This window comes from Gopherus flavomarginatus, chromosome 1, assembly GCF_025201925.1.
Source record: "Gopherus flavomarginatus isolate rGopFla2 chromosome 1, rGopFla2.mat.asm, whole genome shotgun sequence".
Lineage (NCBI taxonomy): Eukaryota > Metazoa > Chordata > Testudines > Testudinidae > Gopherus > Gopherus flavomarginatus.
This window is the reverse complement of record NC_066617.1, coordinates 157,046,836-157,072,236: the sequence shown is the minus strand read 5'-3', so window position 1 is coordinate 157,072,236 and position 25,401 is coordinate 157,046,836. Positions and strand designations below refer to the sequence as shown.

The 25,401-nt window shown below is 50.0% G+C and overlaps 1 protein-coding gene across 4 annotated transcripts in view; it reads left to right on the top strand.

Moving 5' to 3' along the window:
* The window catches only part of SIDT1 (SID1 transmembrane family member 1), a 96,681-nt gene extending 71,636 nt beyond the window's left edge, over positions 1-25,045 (top strand). For 2 of the 4 annotated variants that reach the window (XM_050932612.1, XM_050932594.1), the window contains 14 exons: positions 651-724; positions 1,780-1,846; positions 3,466-3,539; positions 4,329-4,452; positions 6,236-6,353; positions 7,077-7,213; positions 11,409-11,517; positions 12,024-12,038; positions 13,019-13,095; positions 14,665-14,711; positions 17,146-17,251; positions 18,140-18,250; positions 21,737-21,850; positions 23,082-25,045. In XM_050932612.1, the coding sequence (XP_050788569.1) occupies positions 651-724; positions 1,780-1,846; positions 3,466-3,539; positions 4,329-4,452; positions 6,236-6,353; positions 7,077-7,213; positions 11,409-11,517; positions 12,024-12,038; positions 13,019-13,095; positions 14,665-14,711; positions 17,146-17,251; positions 18,140-18,250; positions 21,737-21,850; positions 23,082-23,144 (1,236 nt within the window). In that variant the 3' untranslated portion in view covers positions 23,145-25,045. The remainder of the gene's footprint in view (positions 1-650; positions 725-1,779; positions 1,847-3,465; positions 3,540-4,328; positions 4,453-6,235; positions 6,354-7,076; positions 7,214-11,408; positions 11,518-12,023; positions 12,039-13,018; positions 13,096-14,664; positions 14,712-17,145; positions 17,252-18,139; positions 18,251-21,736; positions 21,851-23,081) is intronic. The other 2 variants (XM_050932622.1, XM_050932603.1) reach the window with 1 other exon arrangement.
* Positions 25,046-25,401: the final 356 nt, after the last annotated feature.

The window sequence follows — 25,401 nt, the reverse complement described above, 5'->3', positions numbered from 1 at the left end:
GCTCTGATAGAAAACCAGTGCTATTAAAGGCTCAAATGAACAGCATTGTTTAGGAAACTGGAGAGATGCTGCTTTGGTGGAGGATGGTGCAACCTAGAAGGCTGGAAAACAAATGAAGGGGCTGAAGGGATGGTGGAAGAAAGCAAGCGGCTGGTGGTGGATACTGAGACCTTAGGAGAGCCATAGTCATAGAGAATGGGGATGGGGAACACCAACAGGGGATGCAGAAAAGACAAGGAGCCAAGTGAACCTATGTACCATCTCTTCTTGTCCTCAATACTTAACGATTGGTCAAATTAATCTCTGGGGCAACTCTGTTGAGTACATCCATTGTTACAGCAGGGACGAATTGACCCATGATCTATCTCCATACAGAACTTGGTTTGAATGGTGTCTTACTGGAAAGTAATTCTACTAATAGCAACTTTTAAAGTTCTTTGTTTTGTCATCTTAGTTCCAGAGAGAATTTCTGAACTTTTATTCGGGGCTGTTCTGGGCTTTCTTCCTCAAAGAATCGCAAGAGTTACTGTAGGGAAAGGACGTGCTTTACCCATCCACTTGGATCATCCAAATGTATTCAAGCTTTCTAAAGGTTTCCTTCTCCTTCATGAATTCTCCTTTTCTCTCCTCTGTATTGTGTTATATTGCAGATGTTCCTCTATCTGTCAGACTTGTCCAGAAAGGATCGGCGAATCGTCAGCAAAAAGTACAAAATTTATTTCTGGTAAGTAAAGGACAGACAGATGAGCTTCGATCCCTAAATCTGGGCCTTTAAATTGAGTTCCCAGATCCCTCATTTGAGGGTCCACTTAGAGGCGCACACACACTATTTAGGACCCACTCTAAGCTTCCGGCTAGAATACTGGTCGGTTGGATGTACATGGGTACGCATTTGGAGCGTGTGGTGTGCGTGGGCCTGTGCACATGTATTTAGGAGTGAACACAAGGGCTTGGGACCATCTGTATGCATGGACTGCTGAGCATATTCATGCTGCGTATGGGACCTTTCATCTGCGCTTCATTGCATCACACCAAATTTCACCTACTAGCGTAAGTGTTCGGCTCTGGCCCAGACCCTGCAGCTCCATGTGCCTAACTGTCTGCAAATCGCCATTTATGCCCACCCCTAAGACCTGAAACCTTTAGTATATATATTAAAGGGCTGTTGGCTGGGGGTTAGTTGGACAGCAGCAGAGGTGCTGGCTTGGTAAGAGGGCAGTGTGACTATTGGCTGCAGTGCATACTTTTGATGTTGAGAGATGTGATATGAAACACTTCTTTCTGTCCGTGAGTTACACCTCACCTCCAGGAACAGCTGCAGGGCTGGGGGAAGGGGTTGGTTAAGAGCCTTGGGAGAATATATACCATGAGGTCAGGCACTATCTCAGTGAGCACTGTGGGTCTTCATCCTGAATGCTTTAAAGAGGTACAGAGCAACCACTTGCCTACATGCCTCTGTGGAACATAGCCATGTAACAGCTTTGGCTCCCTCCATTGCCTTGCACCCGGGAATCTCTGTTATTCCTCCTGCTCCTCTGGGAAGTAGGTGTATTGTTATCTCCATTTTACACATGGCAGGGGGGGTACACAGCAAGCCAGGGGTAGATCTGCCAGGGTCCACTGCTCTCCCCACCAGACACCACACTCTCCTTAAAGGGAAATAGCCGGTGAGAGGCTGGGGGAAACTGGGTGGAAGACCCATAAGCAGAGCTCAGACTCTGTTCTCGTGCATGCTGATGGCTGCGTTGCTGTGGTAACTGCTGCGCTCTCCCTCTGCAGGAACATCATCACAATCGCCGTGTTCTATGCACTGCCTGTGATCCAGCTGGTCATCACATACCAAACGGTGAGTGCTCCTTGGCTTTGCCCTCAGCTTGACCCTCTCCTGTTCTTCCCCTAATGCTCTCTGAGGTTCAGCAATGCAGGTAACCCCAGAATCCAGCACTGTCTGGGTTAGGGGCTGAATGCTTCTAACTGCTGTCATTTGCGACCCCCCCAATGGTGTTTCCTGCATCTAGCCAGTTCAAATCCACTGCGAGCTCCTGGCAGAACATCCACGTCCTGGCGGGGCACCTGAAATGCCACACTCGGGTGTCAGCATTGCAAATGGTGAACTCAGCAAGTCTTCCAGCCCCACCAGCATGAGCCTCTGGTTGGTTGGTTTGCTTTGAGGGGGATGGGGATCACTGTTATGGGCCAAATCCTGTTTGTGTCAGTCCTTACTCAGGGACTGTATTATCTTAGCTGGCCCACACCATGACATTTGAGTGCCTCCCAGTGCTATGAAGTGCCCACACAGATCTGTGTCTCTCTCTCTGTTCCTCTCAGTGTTCTTGCATGCTCTCTCTCTTTCAGTCTCTGTCTTTCTCATGGGCAGCACGTGAGTCTCCCTTTGGGGAGGCTAGCCCCGCAGCCCCGCCACTACCCACCATCTATCGGTGGTTGGAGGAGCCGCTAGCTGGCCCCAGCGCTGAGTCACCTGCCGGCCCCAGCTGCCTGCTGGCCTCCAGCCAGCTCCCGCCAGCTTGGCGGAGTGTGGGCGGGGTCAGGGCTTGGCTTAGGGGCGGCTTAGCCTCCTCAGGCCTATTATACCTGCCACCCATGCTCACTCTTCTCTGTGGTATTGTGGAATTGGTGAGAAAAGTGTGTTTTTTCACTGAGGTTCATTGTCACCATCCTGACGTGTTCCAGGAGCCAGTTCCACCTTCGTTGGCCAGTCACTAAGCTCCATCTCCTGTCTTGAGGCTGACCATTCCTTTGTTCCAGTGACTGGGCGAAGCAGTCCTGGTTCGCTCCCCCAAGTATATTTTTGAAGCACTATTGTCTGGGTCTGGCCACAAGGCAGTAACTCTAAATACAGCCGTACCTGTGTCCAAACTTACCTGCCACATGGCCCAAAGTGCCACACGGCCCAAAGTGCATAAACCAGGCAAATTAAAAACAATAAAGGAAAGTAAATGCTATAGACTGGAAGCCTGGATTCATCAGATGGCCCCTGAGGTGCTGTCTGATGCATGGGTTGGCAGCTGAAGCTGGGCTAGTGAGGGATGGAAACCCTTGGGAAGCTCCCCCTGTGGTCAGAAAGGTGCAGACACGTCTGTGCTACAGCCCTGGCTCTTTAAAATTCATCCTGTGTTTCTATAAAAGAGACACATCCAGCAGGACAAGAGGGGTTTTCAAGAGCCAGGCCTGTGTGTTTGTTGTAAGTGCCTTGAATTCTATCTCAAGGCTTCAGCATGACAGGGACGCTCAGTCCAAGACGTGTGTCTGTTAACTGTGAATGGATTGTGACAGGCAGTTTTCTGGGCACAACACTAGGCTAGGTTGCAGACCGTGGTGGTGGTTGGATACTGCTATGAAATGCTAATTCTATGCTGATCAGGTTCACTTTACCCTCCTCCTCCTCAGCTTGTGCACACTGCACTTCACCCTGGCTCTAACACCAGTTCCCCTTCCACTCTGCAGGTGGTGAACGTAACTGGTAACCAGGATATCTGCTACTATAACTTCCTCTGTGCTCATCCTCTGGGGGTCTTGAGGTGAGTGAACCCTTTGAATCCATTCGCTGGCTGGCTCACTTGGACTTAAGATTGATCCTCTTTGTGGTGCATGCTGGAAGGGCATTGCCTTTCTTTAATACCTCTTTAGAGGGGGTCAGAGAAGGTAAGATTTTGTACCTGCCAAGCTTATAAAGTCAGTGTGAGGTCACCATACATTCAGGGATGGGACTGGAGCCTCTCTGTGCAGTTGCTGGGGTGGCTTTCCGCCGAGTTATATGAGAGAGACACCCAGGGGCACGCAGGGGAAACCCACCAAATTGCAGCTAAAGTCATTTTTCAGACCTTCTCACAAGCACGCCAGTGAGCAGCGACTGTACGAAGGAGTACGGGTCAGACCTTTCATCCAGAGAAATGATCCATTTCAAACAGCAGTGCAGAAGTGCTCTGAGGCTTAGGAGTCCAGCGTTGAGCCAAGCTGAATCTGCTGTACTTGGGTGTTGCCGCTTGTTCAGCATGTAAAATCAACCCGTTTGTAGAGCTCTGCCGAAGCCTTTGACTGCTTAGGGGCGGGACCCTTCGCCCTGCCAAACCAAACCTTTCCACTGGCCTTTTACCCTTAGCTTAGTTTAATTTGGATGATGTTCTGTGGCCTGTGTCATGCAGGGGAGAAGACCAGGGGATCACAATGGGCGTTTCTGGCATTAAGATTAATGGATTTACTGCCGGGGTGGATCACCTTGGGTGTGGGAAGATGTCCTCTGGGATGTTTAAAATATGTCCTCTTGCCCCACAAATCCTTAACTCTTGGGGGAATCCTCTTCCCTGCAGCGCTTTCAACAATGTCCTGAGCAACGTGGGCCACGTGCTGCTGGGCTTCCTCTTCCTGCTGATCGTGTTGCGCAGAGACATTCTCCACCGCCATTCGCTGGAAGCCAAAGACACCTACACGCTGGTACGGAATGTGCCCCCACTCAGCCTTGGCAGGGGAGGAGGCTTTCTGCCTCTGCAGAGAGCAGAGAGAGCCCTGTGATTGGACTCCTTGCTCGGTCTGCATGGACAGAGGACAGTGAGCCCCTCGTCAGGGCGCAGCTGCATTCTGAGGTGCGCGCTGGCTCTGTGCTCATTGTAGCTACGTGTTCCACATGGGTACTGCTGTGGTGAAATGTTACCGCCTTTCTGGCAGCTGCCATGGCTGCCAACGTCCGAGCTGGATGTTCTCAGTGTCCTCCAGGGAAGGAAATGGGGTAGAGCCATTGTTCTAGTTAGCGCCCTGGGAGCAGTGAGAGGAGGGGTGCTTGAGGGATAGTCCCCGGACAAAGACCAAGCTTTGGATTTGTAATGTGGCCATCACCGCATGGCGTCCAGGTGCCAAACACGTCACTCCATGGAGCATTAATGCAGCATGAATGAGAGCCTGCTCTCGGCCCTGCCAAAGGGACTGAGGAGTTCTGAGCAATCAGCTTTGGATGGAGAACCTCTCCTGTTTACCACAGGGTATTTTTTTAGAAGTCCAGAACATCCCCTGAGAAGAGCACAAAGCCACAGGGGGAGACTCGAACCTCTCCGCTCCTTTGTAAGGAGGTGGAGACAAGTCCATTTTATTCCACAGGAACTTGGCTAGCTCTGCTTGAGCTGCACTGAACAGGAAGCATATTTTAACCATAGATCTAGGAACCAACCAGTGCTTAATTTGTGCCCAGACTGAGCCCTGGCACCTCTAGGCTTGGCAGTTCATAGCCCCGGCACCTCTGAGCTTGCTGCTTCAGTTACGAATGTAAAAAAAATTGCTTGAGGCCTAGCATCTCTTTCCTTACAAATTAAGCACTGCTTCCAACTCTGGTCTTCTCAGATCTCAGCAAAGAGGTGTTGTGTCTGCCCAGTATGTGCATTGGTGACATTAGAGGCCGTAAGTACTGCCGGCAATGGCATTGATGCTTCAGTAGGTGGCGCTGTTCCTCCAATTCAATTCTAAACAAGTACCCCTGTTTGGTGTAGGGCAGGAGTTCTCAAACTGGGGGTCGGGACCCCTCAGGGGGTCATGAGGTTATTACATGGGGGGTCGCGAGCTGTCAGCTCCCACCCCAGATCTTGTTTTGAATTCAGCATTTTTGTGTTAAATATATTTAAAAGTGTTTTTAATTCATAAGGGAGGGGGGTCGCACTCGACGGCTTGCTGTGTGAAAGGGGTCACCAGTACAAAAGTTTGAGAGACACTGGTTTAGCAGATCTGTGTTCCTGGACTTTCAAAGGAGTCCTAAACTGGGTCCTGGCAAAGATCTTTTCTCAGAAGGGCAGGGGGCTCAATTCCCCACTGCCTTCCACCTGTGTTCTCATTTGCATCTGTGGAAAACGAGTGTAAAATGCTACTTGTCTGACGTGATAGTGCCTTACACCGTGGTGTGCTCCATTTGCTCAGGTGTAAATTCCCACACAAGGGGCAGGGGAGTGGGGAATCTGGGCTGGGGTTTTTCAGTATTGGGATACTGACAAATTCCCCTGTGATTAGCTGCATTCTGCCCCCTCAACCCCCCCTGCAGTTCCATCAGGCTGGGTCTTAGACTACTAAGTAGCCTAGCAGTGTGCTGTTGTGTGCCATAGACACTCCAAAGGTGGCTACCCTTCATTGGAGTGGGAGTGTGTGTAAAATGTAGTTTGAGCTCCATAGGAATGTAAACTCTGATTAGAGAGGATATGACACTATGTCCCTTGTGTTCTCTTCCCTCCTCCTCTTCCAGGAATATGGAATCCCCAAACACTTTGGTCTCTTCTATGCCATGGGCATTGCTTTGATGATGGAAGGGGTTCTCAGTGCTTGTTACCATGTCTGCCCCAACTACTCTAATTTCCAGTTTGGTAAGTGGAGAACCCCAGCCAAGAGAGAAATTTATGGGGAAAAAGGGCTCAGGTTTCACCCATTCAGGTTTGAAGCAGATCAGCCAAGTGGAACTTCGGCGTCCCCTGGGATGCTAGGCCTGCAGACCTCTTCCGAGCTTGCCCACTTGTTGGGTGTGCAGGGACCAGTTAGTGAATGATGTGTTTTTTGTACTCCAGTTGATGATATGCTGTCCAGATGACTGTGTTAGCACTCTGCTGGCAAGAATCGTGATTCCCCTCAATTCTGGCACTCAGCGTTCAAAGGTAGCATAGACAAGGCCTAAACTGTTTGCCTCTGAGGCCCTGACAGCTCCTGATTACGCCCCCCCCAGAAGATTCAGTGGCCCATGTATCTAACATGTGGACCTCAGCCCCACCAGGCTGGAAACTGTCTCCCTGTAGGTCAGTTTGTCTGTTCCTAGCAATAATCCCATGTGGCCCTGTGTTGCACTGGCATGTTCCAAGCACTTAATTCTTATTCTGCATTGGTTCACAGTACTTGGGGAGCTCACAGTGCAAATTGAAGAACTGCCAGAGCAAATTGGCAGAGCTCCAAGGAGCTATACCTGCCAGCCAAGGGTCTGGCCCATGGGCTCGGCCCTGATTTACAGACACTCTCTGAAAAGCCATCCCAGTCCCCTGGGCAGTGAGTAAGGAAAAACCCTATTTGTCTTCATTCTCTCTGTTCTCTTCCTTTCACAGACACCTCCTTCATGTACATGATTGCAGGACTCTGCATGCTCAAGCTTTACCAGACCCGCCACCCTGATATCAACGCCAGTGCTTACTCTGCTTATGCCTCCTTCGCCGTGGTCATTTGCCTGGCTGTCGTCGGAGTGGTATGGCTCTCTCCTACCCACTCTGCTCTCCAGGAAGGAGAAGCACTGACCCAGTGGAGAAAAAGTACAGGGGGAGGGGTGCATAGGGTAGTGGGGCCTGCAAAGCCTGCTGGCCCCTGGGTGAGCGTGACCAATACCGCAGGGCCTTGGCTCTCATTTTATCTTTGACAAGTCATGGAAGATGGGAGAGATTCCAGAAGACTGGAAAAGGACAAATACAGTGCCCAGCTGTAAAAAGGGAAATAAGGACAATCTGGGGAATTTCAGAGCAGTCAGCTTAACTTCTATACCCGGAAAGACAATGGAGCAAATAATTCAGCAATCAATTTGCAAACATCTAGAAGATAATAAGGTGATAAGTAACAGCCAGCATGGATTTGTCAAGAACAAATCATGTCAAACCAACCTGATAGCTTTCTTTGACAGGGTAACAAGCCTTGTGGATGGGGGGAAGTGGTAGACGTGGTATATCTTGACTTTAGTAAAGCTTTTGATACTATCTCACATGATCTTCTCATAAACAAATTAGGGAAATGCTACCTAGATGGAGCTACTATAAAGTGGGTGCAAAACTGGTTGGGAAAACGTTCCCAGAGAGTAGCTATCAGTGGTTCACAGTCGTGCTGGAAGGGCATAATGAATGGGGTCAATTCTGGATCTGGTTCTGTTCAATAGCTTCATCAGTGATTTAGATAATGGCATAGAGAGTACATTTATCAAGTTTGCAGATGATACCAAGCTGGCAGGGGTTGCAAGTGCTTTGGAGGATGAGATTAAAATTCAAAATGATCTGGACAAGCTGAAGAAATGGTCTGAAGTAAATAGGATGAAATTCAGTAAGGACAAATGCAAAGTTCTCCAGTTAGGAAGGAACAATTAGTTTTACACATACAAAATGGGAAATGACTGCCTAGGAAGGAGTACTATGGAGAGGGATCTGGGGGTCATAGTGGACTACAAGCTAAATATGAGTCAACAGTGTAACGCTGTTGCAAAAAAAACCAAACATCATTCTGGGATGTATTAGCAGGAGTGTTGTAAGCAAGATATGAGAAGTAATTCTTCCGCTTTACTCCTCTCCGATTAGACCTCAACTGAAGTATTCTGTCTAGTTTGGGGCCCCACATTTCAGGAAAAATGTGGACAAATAGGATAAAATCCAGAGAAGAGCAACAAAAACGATTAAAGGTCTAGAAAACATGACCTATGAGGGAAGACTGAAAAAATTGGGCTCGTTCAGTCTGGAAAAGAGAAGACTGAGAGGAGTCATGATAACAGTTTTCAAATACGTAAAAGGTTGTTACAAGGAGGAGGGAGGTAAATTGTTCTCATTAGCCTCTAAGGATAAGACAAAAAGCAATGGGCTTAAATTGCAGCAAGGGAGGTTTAGGTTGGACATTAGGAAAAACTTCCTAGCTGTCAGGGTAGTTAAGCACTGGAATAAATTGCCTAGGGAGGTTGTGGAATCTCCATCATTGGAGATTTTTAAGAGCACGTTAGATCAACACTTGTCAGGAATGGTCTAGATAATACTTAGTCCTGCCATGAGTGCAGGGGACTGGACTAGATGACCTCTCAAGGTCCTTTCCAGTCCTATGAATCTATGATTTTATAAAAGAGAAGCTTCTAATTTGTATGGCTGGACAAGGGTGCTGGAGCAATTTGTATAGTGGGAGTGCTGAGAGCCATTGAACCCAACTGCAAACCCTTTATATACTGGGAACCACTTCAAGCTAGGGAATGTGGCAGCACCCCTACTTCCAGTACCTATGTGGCTGGAAAGGAAACCACAAAGCTGTGAGCCGAGTGCAAATGGTGCAGCTGCTGCTGTTGCTCTTCTAGGCTTCCAGGGTGAGCTTCATTCCCTCTGTTCAGCATCAGAGTGACTGGAGGAGTAGCAGTGATGGCCCCTTCTGACTCTTCCGGGCTCTTGGTTTCTCCTGTCCGGGACTCATAGAGAGATGGGGGGAAAGGGAATCAGTCTCCTGCAGGCTCAGCCTCCCCTCTGGCAGGCCTGCTCCCTCCTCCCAGGGGCTGGTCCTCAGGGAGAGCTGCTTATGAAAAGGTTCACATGCACAAGGGTCCACACACACACACATAATGGGTTCCCACAGGGGTTAATTCATGAGCCTGCCTCCCTGGAGATCTGGGGTCTGGCATAGGTTAAACAGGGAGGGAAAATGAGTAATAGCAGTGTCATGGTCTAATCACTAGTGCACATGCTCCACCACAAAAGCCACCGCAGTGCAGGGTACAGGCTATTGCAGCTGGCAGGCTCTCTCAGGAGAGGCCCAGGGCTAGAATAATGGGGGGAGAGGGAGGAGTTACAGGGCAGGAGTGAGGTGCATCTGCACCTGGGGAGACCCAGGAGTGAAGCGGTAGGCGAGGCTTCAGGCCAGACTGGAGTGGTGGATGAGGCTACAAGTCAGAAACGCAGTGCATTGGCAGAGCGTGGGAGGGCCCAGGACTGGGATAGCAGGGGGCCGCGACTGGTATGAATCCCAGCACAGAGCTGTATATTTTATCACAGCATCTGAGCCTTTGACTGATTATTGCTTGAAAAGAGACACTTGGTTGGATCAAATGCTTTGTACCAGCTCCCTGCTTGGGTACAAGTCACCTGGCAGGAAGTACCAGGTAAGGGCTTGGAAATACAGAGCGAGTGATTGCTCTGGGGAGTGGGGCCACGGCTGCAATGGCAGAGGGGACCAGGATTCAGGAGAGAGGCTTGTGCCCAGCCTATGCATGGCTCTGCCCACTGCCTTGCGTTCACGATCTCACGGCCCTGTGCAGGCCGCACTCGGAACCACGGCCATAAGGAGGTTCACGCCACACACGTCACGCCTGGCCAGTCAGTGCTACTGAGGCGTTAGCTCACAGATGCTGTGAACCACTGAAATCCCTGGAGACAGGAGCTGCAGCAAGCAAGAGCAGCATGGAGGCCTAGCTGGGAGCTGTCGGGAGGAAGCCTCCCCTCAGTGCCATGTTATTCATTCACTGGGGTAACTGGTTTCCCCACTGAGCTTTCTCAGTCCCCTCCTGGATGCTGTAACATTTCAGTCAACACTGACAAAGCAAAATCAACTTTGAGCCCTGGTTTAACTCCCCAGAGGGGCTGTTACACTCGTAACCCCTGGTTGCCTGGATTTTCTAATGTGAACCATTCATCCATTCTGCACTAGTCCTCAGAGAGGAGCAAGGAGCCACATGGAATATGTGCAGAAAGCTACAGCGCTGCAACATTGAGGCTGATAGTTCAATCACACAGATCTTGGGAAATTCCAGTTCAAGCTTCCTGCAATAACTTTACTGCTGCCTCTGTACATGTATGCACTACAATAGGGTTTCATCGGGTGAACACACAATGCTGGGCGATGGGACCTATGGTCTGGCAAATAATACAAAGCAAACACAAATAATACATAGGATCCCATGACCCAATATACGGCTAGAGCAGGTAGCACTCTGTTTTCTCTGCATATGTTGTGAGATCATGTAGAGAAACCCCACGGTACTGCATGCACCCATGGAGCAGACATTGTACTGTGGGAATCTTATACTGGATGTATATTTCCTGACTCCCTAATATACAATTAATATCTTAAAGTTTAATATTGCAGTGACACAGATCTTGTGCATCATTGCCAGCTCATAACTGAACGTGTGTTAGTGCCTGCTGGACACTGAGTAGCTATGTCCTTTTGGTATTGAGAGAAATGTTATCTAGATGGCTGGGCAGGAATAAGGGCTTTGAGAATCTGTCCTCAGAAAGATCACACCTATCTCTGTCACTCGTGCTCTTTCTAGTGGTCAGCCTGTATATCAACAGGCTTCCTCTGACATGAAGTCTTCCCTGTGTTCTCTCCTTTGTGCATCTGCGGGGTCAAACACCTGGGGGGTTATTTTGAGTCTGCATGCTTCAAGAGTGGCCCGCTTTCAGAGGCGTTGAGCACCTGCAGCTCCCTTTATTCGGGTTGGACGTGTGGGTGCTCAGCACCCCTGGAGAACCAGCTCACATTTATTTAGGTACTTAGATATGGATTTAGGAATCTAACTTTAGGTTGAACGTTTTGGCCCTATCCTTTTGCAGGTTCTGTATTTGGCAAGCATTTCTTAAAGTTGGGGAGGAGTTTGGGGGCTGAACCACAGGTGGCGGTGCTTGAGAACCCACCGTTTTTCCTATTTTTGCTCCCAGGTGTTTGGAAAGAATAATGTGTGGTTTTGGGTCATCTTCTCAGTCATCCACATCGTGGCCTCGCTGGCTCTCAGCACCCAGATCTACTACATGGGCCGCTTCAAAATAGGTAAGCCCAGTGGCTTGAGAGAAATGGGCTTTTTGCCCCAGGTGATTACATTCCTCTCGCTCCCCACCCTGAATTGGGAAACGAGACTTAGTAACCACGGCAGCCTATGCCACTTCTGCAAAGTCAGTCTGGCTGCCAGTGCCTGTGCTCCAAGCCCAGGGAAATGCCACTCTCCTAACATTGTCTTCCTGTTCTGACACCTCTGCTGCCTGGCGCTGGGAGAGTCCAGCACAATGACCCACTTTGTCGCACTCCAGCTACAGGGCTTCCAAGGATGCTGTCACAGGGACTCTCTGCCCAGAGTGTTTCTCTCTGTCATGTGGCGCCCAGAGGTAGTGGTGTACCTGGGAGCACTCCAGTATTCCTGGAGCTGTTCAACCACACAGCGCTCAGAGAGGCAGTTGGGAGGCGTCTGCTCTCCTACCTAGACGTGGAGGCCCCACACAGCTGTTGTTCTCCATTCATGAACCTCTTTCTCTTTTCTCTTGTGCTGCCCTTGGCCTCAGATGTCTCTGACACAGGTAACCAGCAGATCCCTTTCTTCCCTGTTTGGATTGAGTGAGCAGCAATGGAGCAAATGGATGGGGAATGTGTGTTCCTTGAGCCTGCTGTGTGGGTTCTTCAGGAGTGAAATGAGTGGCAAAGTGTGGGCCACAGAGGGTGACCAGACAGCAAGTGTGAAAAATCAGGACAAGGGATGGGAGGCAATAGGAGCCTATATAAGAAAAATACCCAAAAATAGGGACTGTCCCTATAAAATTGGGACATCTGGTCACCCTAGGGCCACAGGAAGTGCACACGGCAGCAGAACTGTTTCCGTTCCACTGCAGAAAGGGTCTGCGGTTGGAGCAGGCGCTTTGGACTCTGGGCCAGATCTACACATGCCTCTGAAGGGGATGGGCCCGTGAGAATGTGGAACTGTCTGCCACAAACCCTCCAGTCAGGGCAGTGCAGTAGTTTCAGGGGATGGAGGAGGAGCCTGATGGGAGGATTCCAGGACTTTCAAGACCCCGCAGCCATTTTTTCTCTGGGTGGGACAGGATGAATCTTTCCCTAGGTGCAAATTCCTTAGGGAAGGGAAGTGTGGAGAGTGCTTGGCCTTTCTCTATGCTTCAGCACATACTCCTGCCTCCCTCTGAGGATCAGCCACAGAGTATGCCAGGTACATGCCGGGGGGACTCTTGGACAATGCCAAGGGGTGATAGGTGGGTGTTGAAACTCTGCATGGCCAAAGGCCATTCAGCTAACAGCTGTCTGTATTCCAATGTCCCCTTGTGGCACTGATGCCCCCTGCACTGTGAATCATTGTGAGCTGCTGCACCAATGATTTGCTTCCCAAAGGGAGGGCAAAGCAATCCGGCTTGGTGGGTGTGGGCTTCCTATTTGCATGCCCTCCGCAGTTAGTGTCACCCTGTTCCCTGGGTAGCTATACCATCTCACTGCCCCTGTCAGGGCTACTTGGCTGGATACATTGGCTTTCCTGTCCTCTTATCTCTGGCAGACTTTGGGATTTTCCGCCGAGTGGTGATGGTGCTGTACACGGATTGTTTCCAGCAGTGCAGCCGGCCAATGTACATGGTAGGTGATTTCCCAGGCCCCAGCCCATCCTTGGCAGTTACTCAGTTGCCGGCTAGGGAGAGGTTAAAGCTGTGCAGACCGTGTGCAGGCAGCACATGTGGCTCTTCAAATGAGTGGACAAAGACATTTTTTTTTAAAAATCCTCTCCAACAAAAAAAACTTCTGTCCTTGGTCTGGAATTCCACACACTTTGTCCTGGGCCAGAGGAGGCTTTTGCAGGGAGTTTGAGGTGAATTGGTCAAGGAAGGGAGATATTTTTCTTGGTGGATTTTTTTTAAATCTATCATTCCGAAGATGTTAGCATAGGGAGGTCAGCACTGCATTCCGAACAGTCGCTGTCCTACAGCCCTACCCTGGGAAAGCCTGTTGTTTTTTTAACTGTAAATGGGTGGCTCTAGCTTTTTTGCCCCCCCAAGCACGGCAGGCAGGCTGCCTTCGGCGTACCCACCGCCGAATTGCCGCCTAATCCGCAGGACCGGCAGACCTCCCGCAGGCAAGCCGCCGAAGGCAGCCTGACTGCCACCCTCACAGGGACCAGCAGGGCGCCCCCTGCGGCTTGCTGCCCCAGGCATGTGCTTGGAGTGCTGGTGCCTGGAGCTGCCGCTGGCTGTAGAGCTGCAGCTGCTGTTATTCCTGCCTCACCCTGGGGCAGATGGCGTTTTGCAGATGAAAACAAGATGTGGTTGTTACCTAAGTCCCTTAAACTTACCTCTTGTCAGAGGCTATTCAGCACTGACTACAGCCTGGCGCTTCGTGTACCTTATGGGCCGAGTCATTGCTCTCTGTCCGAGGTGACTGAATTTTTGAGCAGTTAGGCTCCACGCAGCCCATCTGTTACTTGTTTAAAAGGTGCTTCTTTTGCTTCTCCAGGGACACAACAGACTATGAATTTCCCAAGCAGTCTATGACCACGTGTATCTTAAGAAAACACTGTTAATTAGGAATAGAAATTCAGACTTACAACACCAAAACATTGAATGTGATGAAAGCAAGTCTAGGCTCAAAGGGACATCTTCCACGTGAAAAGTCTGCAAAGTTTTTCACCTGTTATAGTTGCTATAGGTGGTTACAAGAACTTCCCAAGCTCACTTGTAACTGAAAATGTCGGGGGGGGGGGGGGAAAGAGTTCTCTTATGTGTTTGACAGCACTTTGTGCTTAATCGTTTTCCCTGGTTCCCTTATGTACTCAGTTCCTTTCTTTGTGTGAGAGAATTATTTAGTTCTTTTTTTTTAAGAATTAGGAAAAATACTATTTGTAAAACCACAAAAACTGACCAGGAGGTTCAGGGGCTGGTGCATTACCAGAAACATCTTGGAATTCCTTTTTAGATTTCCACTTAAAATCCATAAACATTGGAGCAATTTGTTTTCCTAGCACAAATGTTCACCAAAAAAAGGATTTGACAGTCATGCATTCATGTATTTGTGAGAGACAAATTTTAAATCCATGAGAGTGAGTGTCTTGAACTGCTGTGACAAACTTCTCTGCCTGCACTCTTCGCCATGTTTTGTATAGTATTGATGAAGACTGAATGTTCACCATCAGTAATTATTGTGCCTTCTCCCCAGGACAGGATGGTGCTGCTCATTGTTGGAAACCTGGTCAACTGGTCCTTGTAAGTAGTAGTGGGGTGTGCGCGTGTTTCAGCATTGATTTTTTTAGGTGACTGGACTGGGGGTAGAAATGTAGTGGTCACCGTGTGGGACTTTCGGATTCTTCTGTTGGAGTTCAGCAACCCTAAAGTGAAGATGAGTTTCAGGCTTTATGGAGCTGAAACCAGGGGCATGACCCTGTTAGAGCTGAGAAGCTAAAATGGGTCGGGCCTGCTCAATATGCGCTTGGGAGACCTCCAGCAAAACGGAGGTGTTGCAGGCTGCAGTGTTGGTGGTTTTGTAGGTGGCACTTATCCATCCCCTCTGGGTATGGCACGCTGTGCATGGGGTAGCCTACCCAAGCTAGCCTGAATCCAGCGACTATGGCTAAGAACAGCAGTGGAGATGGTGCAGCGCAGGTTTCAGTGTAGGTAACACAAGGCCCAGGTACATACTCGGCTCGCTAGACTTTACTGTGCAGTCGTCCCTGCTGTTGTCACCATGCTAACTGTATTCAAGCTTGCTAGCCCCTGAACTGCTTGTGCTGTGTAGACGCACCCTGAGTCAGGACTCGTCCAGTGTCCTGACATGCTGTTAGACAGGGCCAGCTCCAGGCCCCAGCGCGCCAAGCGCGTGCTTGGGGCGGCACGCCGCAGGGGGCGCTCTGCCGGTTGCCTGGAGGGTGGCAGGCGGCTCCGCTGGACCTCCCGCAGGCGTGCCTGCGGAGGGTCTGCTGGTCCCATGGCTCCGGTGGAGCATCCGCAGGCACGCCTGCAGGAGGTCCACCGGAGCCACGGGACCAGCGAGCGGCAGAGCGCCCCCCGCGGCGTGCTGCCGTGCTTAGGGCGGCGAAATGGCTAGAGCTGGCCCTGCTGTTAGACCATGTTGCTAGAGGGGCCAGTTTTTGGATGAGATGTAAAATCAAATCCTGGCCTCTTGTTAAAGTTCCCTTGATGACTTTTCTCAATCAAATTCCTTGTTAAAACCTAGTTTGGGTGATTTCATTGTGCCTCCTTAAATCCACCCTGCAGAATTCTTCATTTTCTGTCCTGACTTAATTTCCTCCAACAGCCAGGATCACCAAAACGCATTGTGCACTGGCCACTCCCCAGGGGTGAAAGTAAGTTAGGACACTTACTGGTACGAGTGGGGGGTCCCTTATGCGGAAGGGGTGGGGCTGGGGGTCAGCATCCCCCAACCAGCCCTTTCAAGTTGCCTGGCTCTTGCCACCCAGGGCTCCCGTGCTGATTTAAAGGGCGCGGGGCTCCGGACACCGCTGCTGGGCTGCCGACAGGGGAGGCAAAAGGGGCAGGGACATTAAAGCGCTGCTGCAGCAGCGCTTTAATGTGGGCTGGGTATGGGCCGGTGCGGGTTCTTACTGGTACAGCTCCCTTTCACCCCTGCCACTCCCCCTGCACCAGAGCTAGGGAAGGAACAGCTGGTGTAGCTTTGGCATAACTGCAGAGTTTCCTACGTGGAGGGTGCTGCACTGTGAGGCAGCTTTCCATGAACGTTGTGCCCCTCAAGTGGTTCAGAAGAGACATACGCATGGCTGAAGATCTGGCCCTGTCATCACTGAAATGAAGCCACCTCTGGCTGCTTAATAGTCCACATCCATGGCACAGCCACCCAGGAAAGGGAGCGAAGAAGAATTCAAATTCAACTGAAAAACAAGGGAGGAATTTAGGGTGTCAGAATGTAACTTTTCAGCTGTAATATAGCTCCTAGCTTATGCTCCTAGCCAATGTCCAGTGTAATTTTAACAGACAGTCTGTGTGCCCGATCGTTTGTGTGGATTGGATCTTCCAAATGGCAGCATGCCACAGGAAGATGTGACTGCAAACGACAAGAAGTTGGCAGGGGCTGTGGGGCAGGTGAAGGCCCTGAAACTACTTGAACGCCTTCATTTAAAACTGACTAGAGATTTCAAGCTGACTGGGAAGTGGATCCAAGTGGCAGATATCCCCTGCTGCCCAGTAGGGCCAGGGAGGAAGGGGGGCCTGCAAGCCAGTAAGAGGGGCAGCAGGGGGTGCTCTAGTCATTTCCTCTCAGACTCTCACCCGCCCACTCACAACTTCTGACTACGGAGCAGGACAGGCAAAATACTGGCAAACAAGATGGGAAACCACAGAAGTGAGGGCAGGAGCGTGATATATGGGTTGGCTGCATGGAGGTGGCGGGAGGGTGGGCTGGGACACCTGGGTTCTGTTCTTAGCTCTTCCACCAACTCCCTGTGGCAAATCACTTCCCCCCCGGCCCTGCCTTAGTTTCTCATTTGTAATATAGGACCTAGAGTATTTACCTTCCACCACAGAGGACTGTGAGGCCAAACCTGTGTCTGTCAAGTGTCCTGTGATAGGAGGAGCAGTGTGTGACTGATGCGTTCTGGAGTCTCCCTCCCCAGCATGGGTGAGGGAGTTGGTTAATGTGTCTGTCTCTGTCCCTCCCTTCTCTCAGTGCTGTCTTTGGACTGGTGTATCGGCCAAGGGACTTTGCCTCCTACATGCTGGGGATCTTTATCTGTAATCTACTGCTGTATCTGGCCTTTTACATCATCATGAAGGTAAAGGAGGCAGCTCCTGCTGCCTGTTGTGCTCTTGGGGGTCTGTCCTTATTTCCTATGCCTTCCCGATGGGGGAGCAAAGACCTTTTGTGCAGCAGTTTCAATGCCTGCAGTGCAGTGTGAAGTGGGGCTGGCTGCCCAGTGTCTGCTCCCCTTGCTGCCCCTCTGATTGAAGTCTCAACTCCCTCTGGGGACTTGCTGATTCTGCAGCGCGGGGAGGCCTTGGTGTTGGGGCTGAGGGGGGAGTCCACTGGTGACACATGATCAAGTTTTTTTTACAGAAACGTGGGGCAGCCACACATCAGTCCACTTTACACTATGGGGATTCCAGAGCACCTAACCCCTAGGTCGCACTGTTGCTGGGAGCAGGGGGTTCTGGGTAATTTCCACATAGGATGTCCTGCATTGAGGGATGCATTAGGAGGATAGGTTGAACTGTTATAGCTGCAACACTTGTGATTGCCCTGCCAAGGAGCCATTGCAGGCAGCCCATCCTGGGTGTCTCAAACCGAGCTTATAAAACTCCTGGGCTGGCATCAGCAAGAGGAGGCAGGGCATTGTATAGCATTGCAAGCCCGCCAGACGCTGCTTGTTATGTCTCTTTGCAGAGTGCAGACTGGGCCTTACAGTCTCCCAAAAGGGCAACAAATGAAGCCAGAGCTTTCAGAAATGTGATGAGGCAGATGATTTTCTGATCCAAAATTGAGAATAACAGATGCCCTGTGCTACTGACCACATCCTCCTGTTTTCAGGGGTGTGCTGGGCTAGACCCAGCACTGTGCCCTTTGCTGTGATTGTGTGTGCACAGCGGGATGGTTCCTGGAAAGGACAATATATGTTGCCTCCCTGGGCTGATTTTTCAGGCCTTGTTCCTTTTGATTGTTGCAGCTCCGCAGCTCTGAGAAGCTCCTGCCCATTCCACTGTTCTGCATCGTGGCCACAGCCGTGGTTTGGGCTGCAGCCCTTTACTTTTTCTTCCAGAACCTCAGCAGCTGGGAGGTAAAGGTCACACATTTATCTGTCTGGAGCCCCATCTCTCTGTCTCCTTTCTTCCTCCATCACTTCTGCTCCCTTTGCCTTCCCCCATCCATACTTCTGAATATCCCTTCTAACCCTGCAAAAAAAAAATGCTCTAGGAAAAGGCGTCTGGATCATTAATAGCAGTAAAGGGCAAACTCCTTCAGTGTATTGGAAGGGTGGGGACTATTACAGACGTGAGCCAAAAATAACTGACACTTGCACAGGAATAGCCAAGCCCATCATGTACCGCACCGTTGAGCCTGTGTGTTCCTTCTTAGGCTCCCATGAATTGAGAGGGTGGTGTGAAAGTGATCCAGAAAGGGCACTGGCTGTTGGTGGAGAGAGAAAATATAGCTGTGCCTTGGTAGGTCTGTAACCTGAGATCTTGTAGAAGCTGACAGATCTAGAACTACTCCAGGTGGCTATTTCTTTGGAGGGTGATGTCTTTTCTCCTGCTTCTGTTTGTATAGAGGGGAAGGGTTTTGTCTTTCTTTCTAGATTCTCCTGTGCTCTGAATGCTCACCATACAGCATTCATGGCCCCTGAACACAGTGTTCATACAGAATATTGATTTAAGATTTTGGTCTGAAGGAAGCACAGAGCAGCTGATAAAGAAGTTAGCTTGTATGCAGTGGTGGTGTAGCTGTGTCAGTCCCAGGATATTAGAGAGACAAGATGGGCGAGATAACATCTTGTATTGGACCAACTTCCATTGGTGAGAGAGACGAGCTTTCCAGCTTACACGGAGCTTTTCCTGAGGTCTGGGAAAGGTACTCAGAGCATCCCAGCTAAATGCAAGATTGAGCAGATAGAATGTGCACAAACAACTTCTGCCAAACTATGGGACCATTCAACATGAAGTGGCCCATTAACAACCCTGTAGCTATAGGACAAAAGGGTGGATTAGTGGGTTACTGGTTGTTGCAATGACCCATCAATCGAGTATCTGTATTAAGACTATGGCTGTGTCTACACTATGGACCTTGCAGCAGCACAGCTGTACCACTGTAAGGTCTCCTGGGTAGCTGCTCTGTGCCGACGGGAGAGCTCTCCTGCCAGCATAACTAAACCACCCCCAATGAGTGGCAGTAGCTGTGTTGGTGGGTGAATGTTTCCCATAGACATAGCACTGTCTGCTCTGGTGCTTTTGTCGGTGTAACTTATGTCCGTCAGGGGAGTGTTTTTTTCGCACCTGGCTGACCGAAGTTTTGCTGACAAAAGTGCTAGTGGAGACAAAGCCTATGATTTTTAGTGTCTAACAGAGTTATGAATTTCAGCTCCCAGGCTCATCTTTTGAAAGTGTTGTGCAGGCTTCCTTTGCAGATGAGGACTAAGAGGTCAGACACAGAGTGATCGGTCTGTGAAAAGTGTTCAACCGCAGTTGACAGGGTGTTTTTGTCTTTTACCAAAACTTTTTCAAAAGACGAGCCTGGGAGCTTAAATTCATTCCTCTGCTAGACACCAAAAATCAGGGGCTGAACAGAGACTCTTGATTTATGGCATATTACAACTATCTGTACTCCACTAACCCCCTCTTTTTGTCCTCTGACTGCAGAGGTGCTAGCAGGCCAGGTTATCTTGAATAGTCCCTTACAATATGTGCTAACTACTATTGCTAAACAATCTGTTCCAGCCTGCATTTAGCTGTGACTCTGAGAGTTCCTTCCCCCGTTATAGAGTTGTCAACCCTCTAGGATTGCCTGGGAGTCTCCAGGAATTAAAGATTAAAGTTTAGTTAAAGATTATGTCAAGTGATGAAACCTCCAGAAATATGTCCAACCAAAATTGGCAACCCTATTCCCAGACCTGAAGAAGAGCTCTGTGTGACTCAAAAGCTTCCAACAGAAGTTGGTCCAGTAAGATATTATTTTACCCAGCTTGTTTCTCCAAAGTTTGTTAGGTTCAGTTTGCCACAAGGAGCTAGAGATGGAGACTTTCTTTAGTAGGTCAAAAAGAACAGGAGTACTTGTAGCACCTTAGAGACTAACAAATTTATTTGAGCATAAGCTTTCATGGGCTAAAACCCACTTCATCAGATGCATGCGGTGGAAAATACAGTAAGAAGATATATATACACAGAGAACATGGAAAAAATGGGTGTTGCCACACCAACTGTAACAAGGGTAATTAATTAAGGTGGACTATTAGCAGCAGGAGAAAAAAACGTTTGTAGTGATAATCAGGATGGCCCATTTCCAACAATTGACAAGAAGGTGTGAGTAACAGTAGGGGGGCAAAAAATTAGAGAGGCTGCACTATGGAGCAGTGAGATCTTTTCTGGTTGGTAACCACAGAGGGCAGAAATTTCTCTGAATGCTTCTAAGTCATTGTGCACATCTCTTACCTGCATAACGTTAAAAATTTCATAGATCCAGATCCCTGCGCAGCTGTAGTGCTCTCAGTATTGAGACCGTGATGGTGTTGCCTGCACATGGAAGATCTCGTTGAAGTGGAAAGTTTGAACGGCTGTTTTCAGTGGTGTCGGGGTCAAGGGATAAGGATTGATAGGTGGGAAATCATAGTCACTGTTAGACTTTCTGTGCGACCCATAAGCTAAAGGTGTCTGTAGTCCAGAAGTTGAGGTCTGCAGCCGGGACAGCGCCTGTGCGTGGACACAGCAAGCAGAGCTGCCTGCCAGACCTCTGCCTAGGAGCAGCCAGGACAGGTTGCCACTTGTGGGGAGCTGCCCGAGGTGAGTGGCCCCTGGATCTGGCACCCCGCACCCTGGCCTGTGTCCCAAGTCCCTGCCAGCCCCATGCCAATCAGACTATAAACCAGACTTTCAGTAAAAATCATAAATGCTGGTTTACAGAGCTTTCTGGTTGGTGAAGTGCCGGATAAAACAGTGTTTATGTATGGAGAGACTGAGTGGGAAGGGAAACAGAGGACCAACATCACTGGGCAGATCAGTGACACAGCTGGGTATCTGAAAGCTGAAAGTGAACAAGCTTGAGAGTAGATCTCAGGTGCACATTTTTAACAGTAAGCGTCACTACCATTGGAACAAGTTACCCAGGGTTTTGGTGGATTCTCCATCTCTGGAAGATGAGTTGTAACTTGACCAGAATTACTGGGGAAATTCTATGGCCTGTTTTATACCAGGTGTCAGACTAGATGGTCACCACAGTGCTTTCTGCCCTTGGAAGCTATGAATCTGGGAGTAGAATGCATTTCTGCAGACTCCAAGTCCAGTGTTCTACCCCTCTCTGTCTCCTCATGCTACCTCCACACTCTCTCTCCTTCACGTTCTCTGCCCACTTACTCTTACTAAACAGACGCCTCTCCCCGGTGGAGCTCTTTGGTCTGACATCCCACATGGTGCCAAAGGGTTAGGCCGGGGGAGTTTTGTGAAGTGTTCGGATGGGTGATGCCAGCAACATGCCATCCAAGTGTCTGTCCTGTCTCTGTGTGAGAGAGAGGATACGGGAGCCTTCTCCTCCTCAGCCCTCTGGCCTCTCTCCCTAGGAGACCCCGGCGGAATCCCGAGAGAAGAATCGCCCGTGCATCCTGCTGGGCTTCTTTGATGACCATGACGTCTGGCACTTCCTCTCAGCAGCCGCCTTGTTCTTCTCCTTCTTGGTGAGCTTCTCTCTCACTCCATCTCTTGCCCATTCCCCTTCCACTTCTCTCTCCTGCTCATGTTCTTCATCCCTCAGTCTATTCCCCCACTGCTCCCCATCCCCATCTTTCTTCTGTTTCAGTCTAGCTGGGGCACATATGTAGCCTTGGCCATGCTGGCACCTAGTGGTGTTGTGCTACTTCCTAGTGGTGTTGTGCTACTTCCTGACCCCTGGGCACACAGCCTGCTTCTGGGGAGCATCAACCCCATCCTCGACTTGTCTTTCCACCTGCACTGCTCCTGAGACTGCCCCTGCAAGGGGATGCTCCAACGCCGAGTTCAACAGCCCTGTCTCCTGCTCTGACTGGGTTGGCTCGTTTTCCACCCTGACCCAAATCCATTCTTTTCATGACTTCCCGGCCTGGAGTCCCCTGGAGGATTGTGGCTGATGCAGCCATAATGGGGCGGGGGGACATTGCCCTTGTTCTCCCTCCATCTGAGACTTCTTCTTTGTCAGCTGTTACACTGGCATCCAGGAGGGAACCCAGTGAAGCCCCTAGTATGGAGCTTTAGTCACTCCTGGGCTTCCCTAACGCAAAGCGGCAGGTAAGTTGTATTTGCCAACTGGACTAAACGTGCTGCCCTTCCTGACCTTGCTGTGCAATGCCAAGGGTGGTGCTGCTCCTGGGGGTGGGAGAACAAACTGTCCTTGGGCTGGGGAAGGGAGAGAGGTTGAGCCCTTGTCCCCCTGCTGCCTCTCCCTTGCCCCTCCTGAAGTGCCTCGCAGTCAGGGGGAGCAGCCAGTTTTGTTTCCTACCCAGCTGTGCGGTGCCTAGTGCTGCCCTGGTGGCGTTTGATTTCCTGGTGTGTTGGCTTTTCCTATGATTTTAGTGCTGGTGAAGGGTGCTGGGCTCTGTCCTGGACAGAGAAGCCCTCTAATCAGCAGCCGCAGAGCAAGTGCAGGCTGGGCAGAAGCACAAAAGCTCCCACCACACCGCCTCGCTCTGAGGATCATCTCTGTCAAGGGAAGGGCAGAGTTCAGTCTCCACAGCCCATTTTGGCCCCAGCCTCTCTGCTGAGGCAACTGACGAGGGGCCAGCCAGTGCCCATTCAGATGGTTTTTTTGTGAGGGGGGGCACCTGTGTTGCTGCTGGGAAGTGGCCTGAGCTCCCCCATTTCATGCCAAGCAGCTGGCAGTTAAAGCTGTGGCGCACGCAGGAGCTGTGTGATGATCTCTCCCTCTTGTTTTAGGTTCTGTTAACGCTGGATGATGACCTGGATGCCGTGCGCAGAGACAAGATCCCTGTATTCTGAGCGACGGGAGCCGGGGTGGGGATGGTGCTCTTCATTCTGCTCGGTGGAAGGAGCAGAGCCAGCAGCCAGCATTGTCTGGGGAGAATGAACCTCCTGTTGTACAAACAGCACTGACACCCCAGCCAGGCGGAGGAGGAGGAGCAGATAGATCCCACACCAGCAAATAGGAGGCTTCTGTAATAAATGAGGCAAGACCTGAAAGGCAGACAGACCCCTGCCTGTTCCCCTCCCTGCCACTCATTGGATCAGATGTGGCCATCCAGCATCATGGAGTCCAGTGCAAGGCAGATGAGCAGTGCTTTGGCTGGAAGTCACGCAGGAGTGAGGGAGCTGTGGCCATGTTCATAAAGGGTAGTGTGTGCCTCCAGGGGTGACTTAAACTTTGTTCACCTTCTCCTGCAACCTCCGCTGCCCTGAGAAAAGCCACCCAGCAGTCCTGAGCTGCCCCAGGGAGCAGTCGCTTTCTCTCACTCACTGCCTCGCACCAACCCCAGCAGTGCAATGGGACATGAGACACAGCAAGCCCCTCAGATGGGGAAGAACAGCTGAGACTAGCTCTTGACTCTTTTATCTGCCTTTGTGTTGTGTTGCACGTTCTCTTCCATGAGCATGGTTGTCTGGGCCAATGCAGGTCCCCATCACGTTTGTAGCTGTTCCCTGCACTCCACAGGCCACTACCGTCATCGCTGCTACTCTCTGCATCTGACCACGTCCACGGGCCCCTGCAGCCTGGAGGTGTTAGCTCTCACTCTGTGCCAGCCTGAGGAGCGCCTGCTGGGGCTAAAGGTAGCAAACAGAGGCCAGGCTCAAATCTCTAGCCCCAGCCTTAAGCTTGAGCTACTTCATCTTGCAACTGGAAGAACCTCAGGCTGGGGAAGAGCAATGGGCCGAATGAGCTGTTCCACCTGAAAAAGCAACAGCCCTGGGAGATGGTGCTCCACTGCGGCGGGCTCATAGTACCCACGTTCTGGCAGCCCCAGATGCTGATGCGTTTGCTCGTCCTTGGCCTCCCTCCCTGTGCTTTTCGGTGGAGGAAGAGTTCATGGTTGGCTCTTGCCTGGAGACCAGTTCCCTGGTAGCTCCCGTCTTGCATCTGAAATGACATCCTGTGACCCTAACACAGCTACTCTGCATTAGAGCTCTCCCTTTGCTGGCCACTCCCTATGTGGGTGTTTAGAAAAGGGAGCTGTGGAATTACAGCCTAGTGCAGTCATGCATCAGGGCCTTGTCCTGTTCGTACTGGTGGCACTTTTGCTATTGACTTCAGTGAGAACAGGGTCAGGCCCATAGTGAAGAAGCTACTTATGAAGCTCAGTCTTCCAGGGCTTCTGAATTTACAACCAATCATTTGCTCTGGACTGAAAGCTAGCAACGAAGGCTCCCACCACAGGCGAGAAATGTCAGTTTAATAAAATTCTGAACCAAACGCTGTTACCCATCAGCCCTGCTGCAGCCACAAACTAGATTTTGGATTTTTGTTAATGGCTTCGCATTTTTACTGTTGCCAGAATTGCCACATCATTTAAAAACAAGAACAAGGTGTGAAATGTTGCAGGTAGTGTGGCCGAAAGGTGACTCGTGTTGCTAATTTTGAATTTAAAAATAGTATCAATTACTGAGGCCTCCTGCAATTTTTTTAAAAAAGTTGCTATTGGGGTATTGTTGAATTGTCAAAAAGAAGCGTGTGTGTGGGATTGGGGTGTTTAATTCTATGGTAACTATTGCACAGAGGCCCTGGGCTGCTAGCATTTACTTTGGGGGAAAAAGTTTACGGTGAAGCTGTCCTCTGAAAAGTATCTCGCTCCTGGAAGATGTCATATTAATTGGTTGAAATTTGTTAAGATTACAAATAAATGAGGTTTGTTTTTTTTTTTTCCTAATTCTCAGCCCTCTAACTTCAAGCTGGGCTCTTCTTATCTTATGCATTAGAACCGCTAAGAAAAGTTGTGCAGACCTAATTCTGCCCTTACCCATACCTGTACAATCACACTGCTGGCAGTGGGCATAATGAAGAGTAGAAACTTGGGTTGAAGGTTTCTCAAGTTGGGTACACAAAATCAGTGACCCATTTTGAAAAAGTTGGCCTAATGTTTTGGATAAACTGTGGGAAAGAAACTGCAACCCCTCAACTGTTCGCCAGTCAGTTTATTTCACTGCTGGCAGAGGTGAACTTGCTGGACTGTGAATAATCCAATCTGTTACAAAAATCTCCCAGCAGCTCTCACCATATGTTCTTTGTTTAGAATAAGTGACAGTC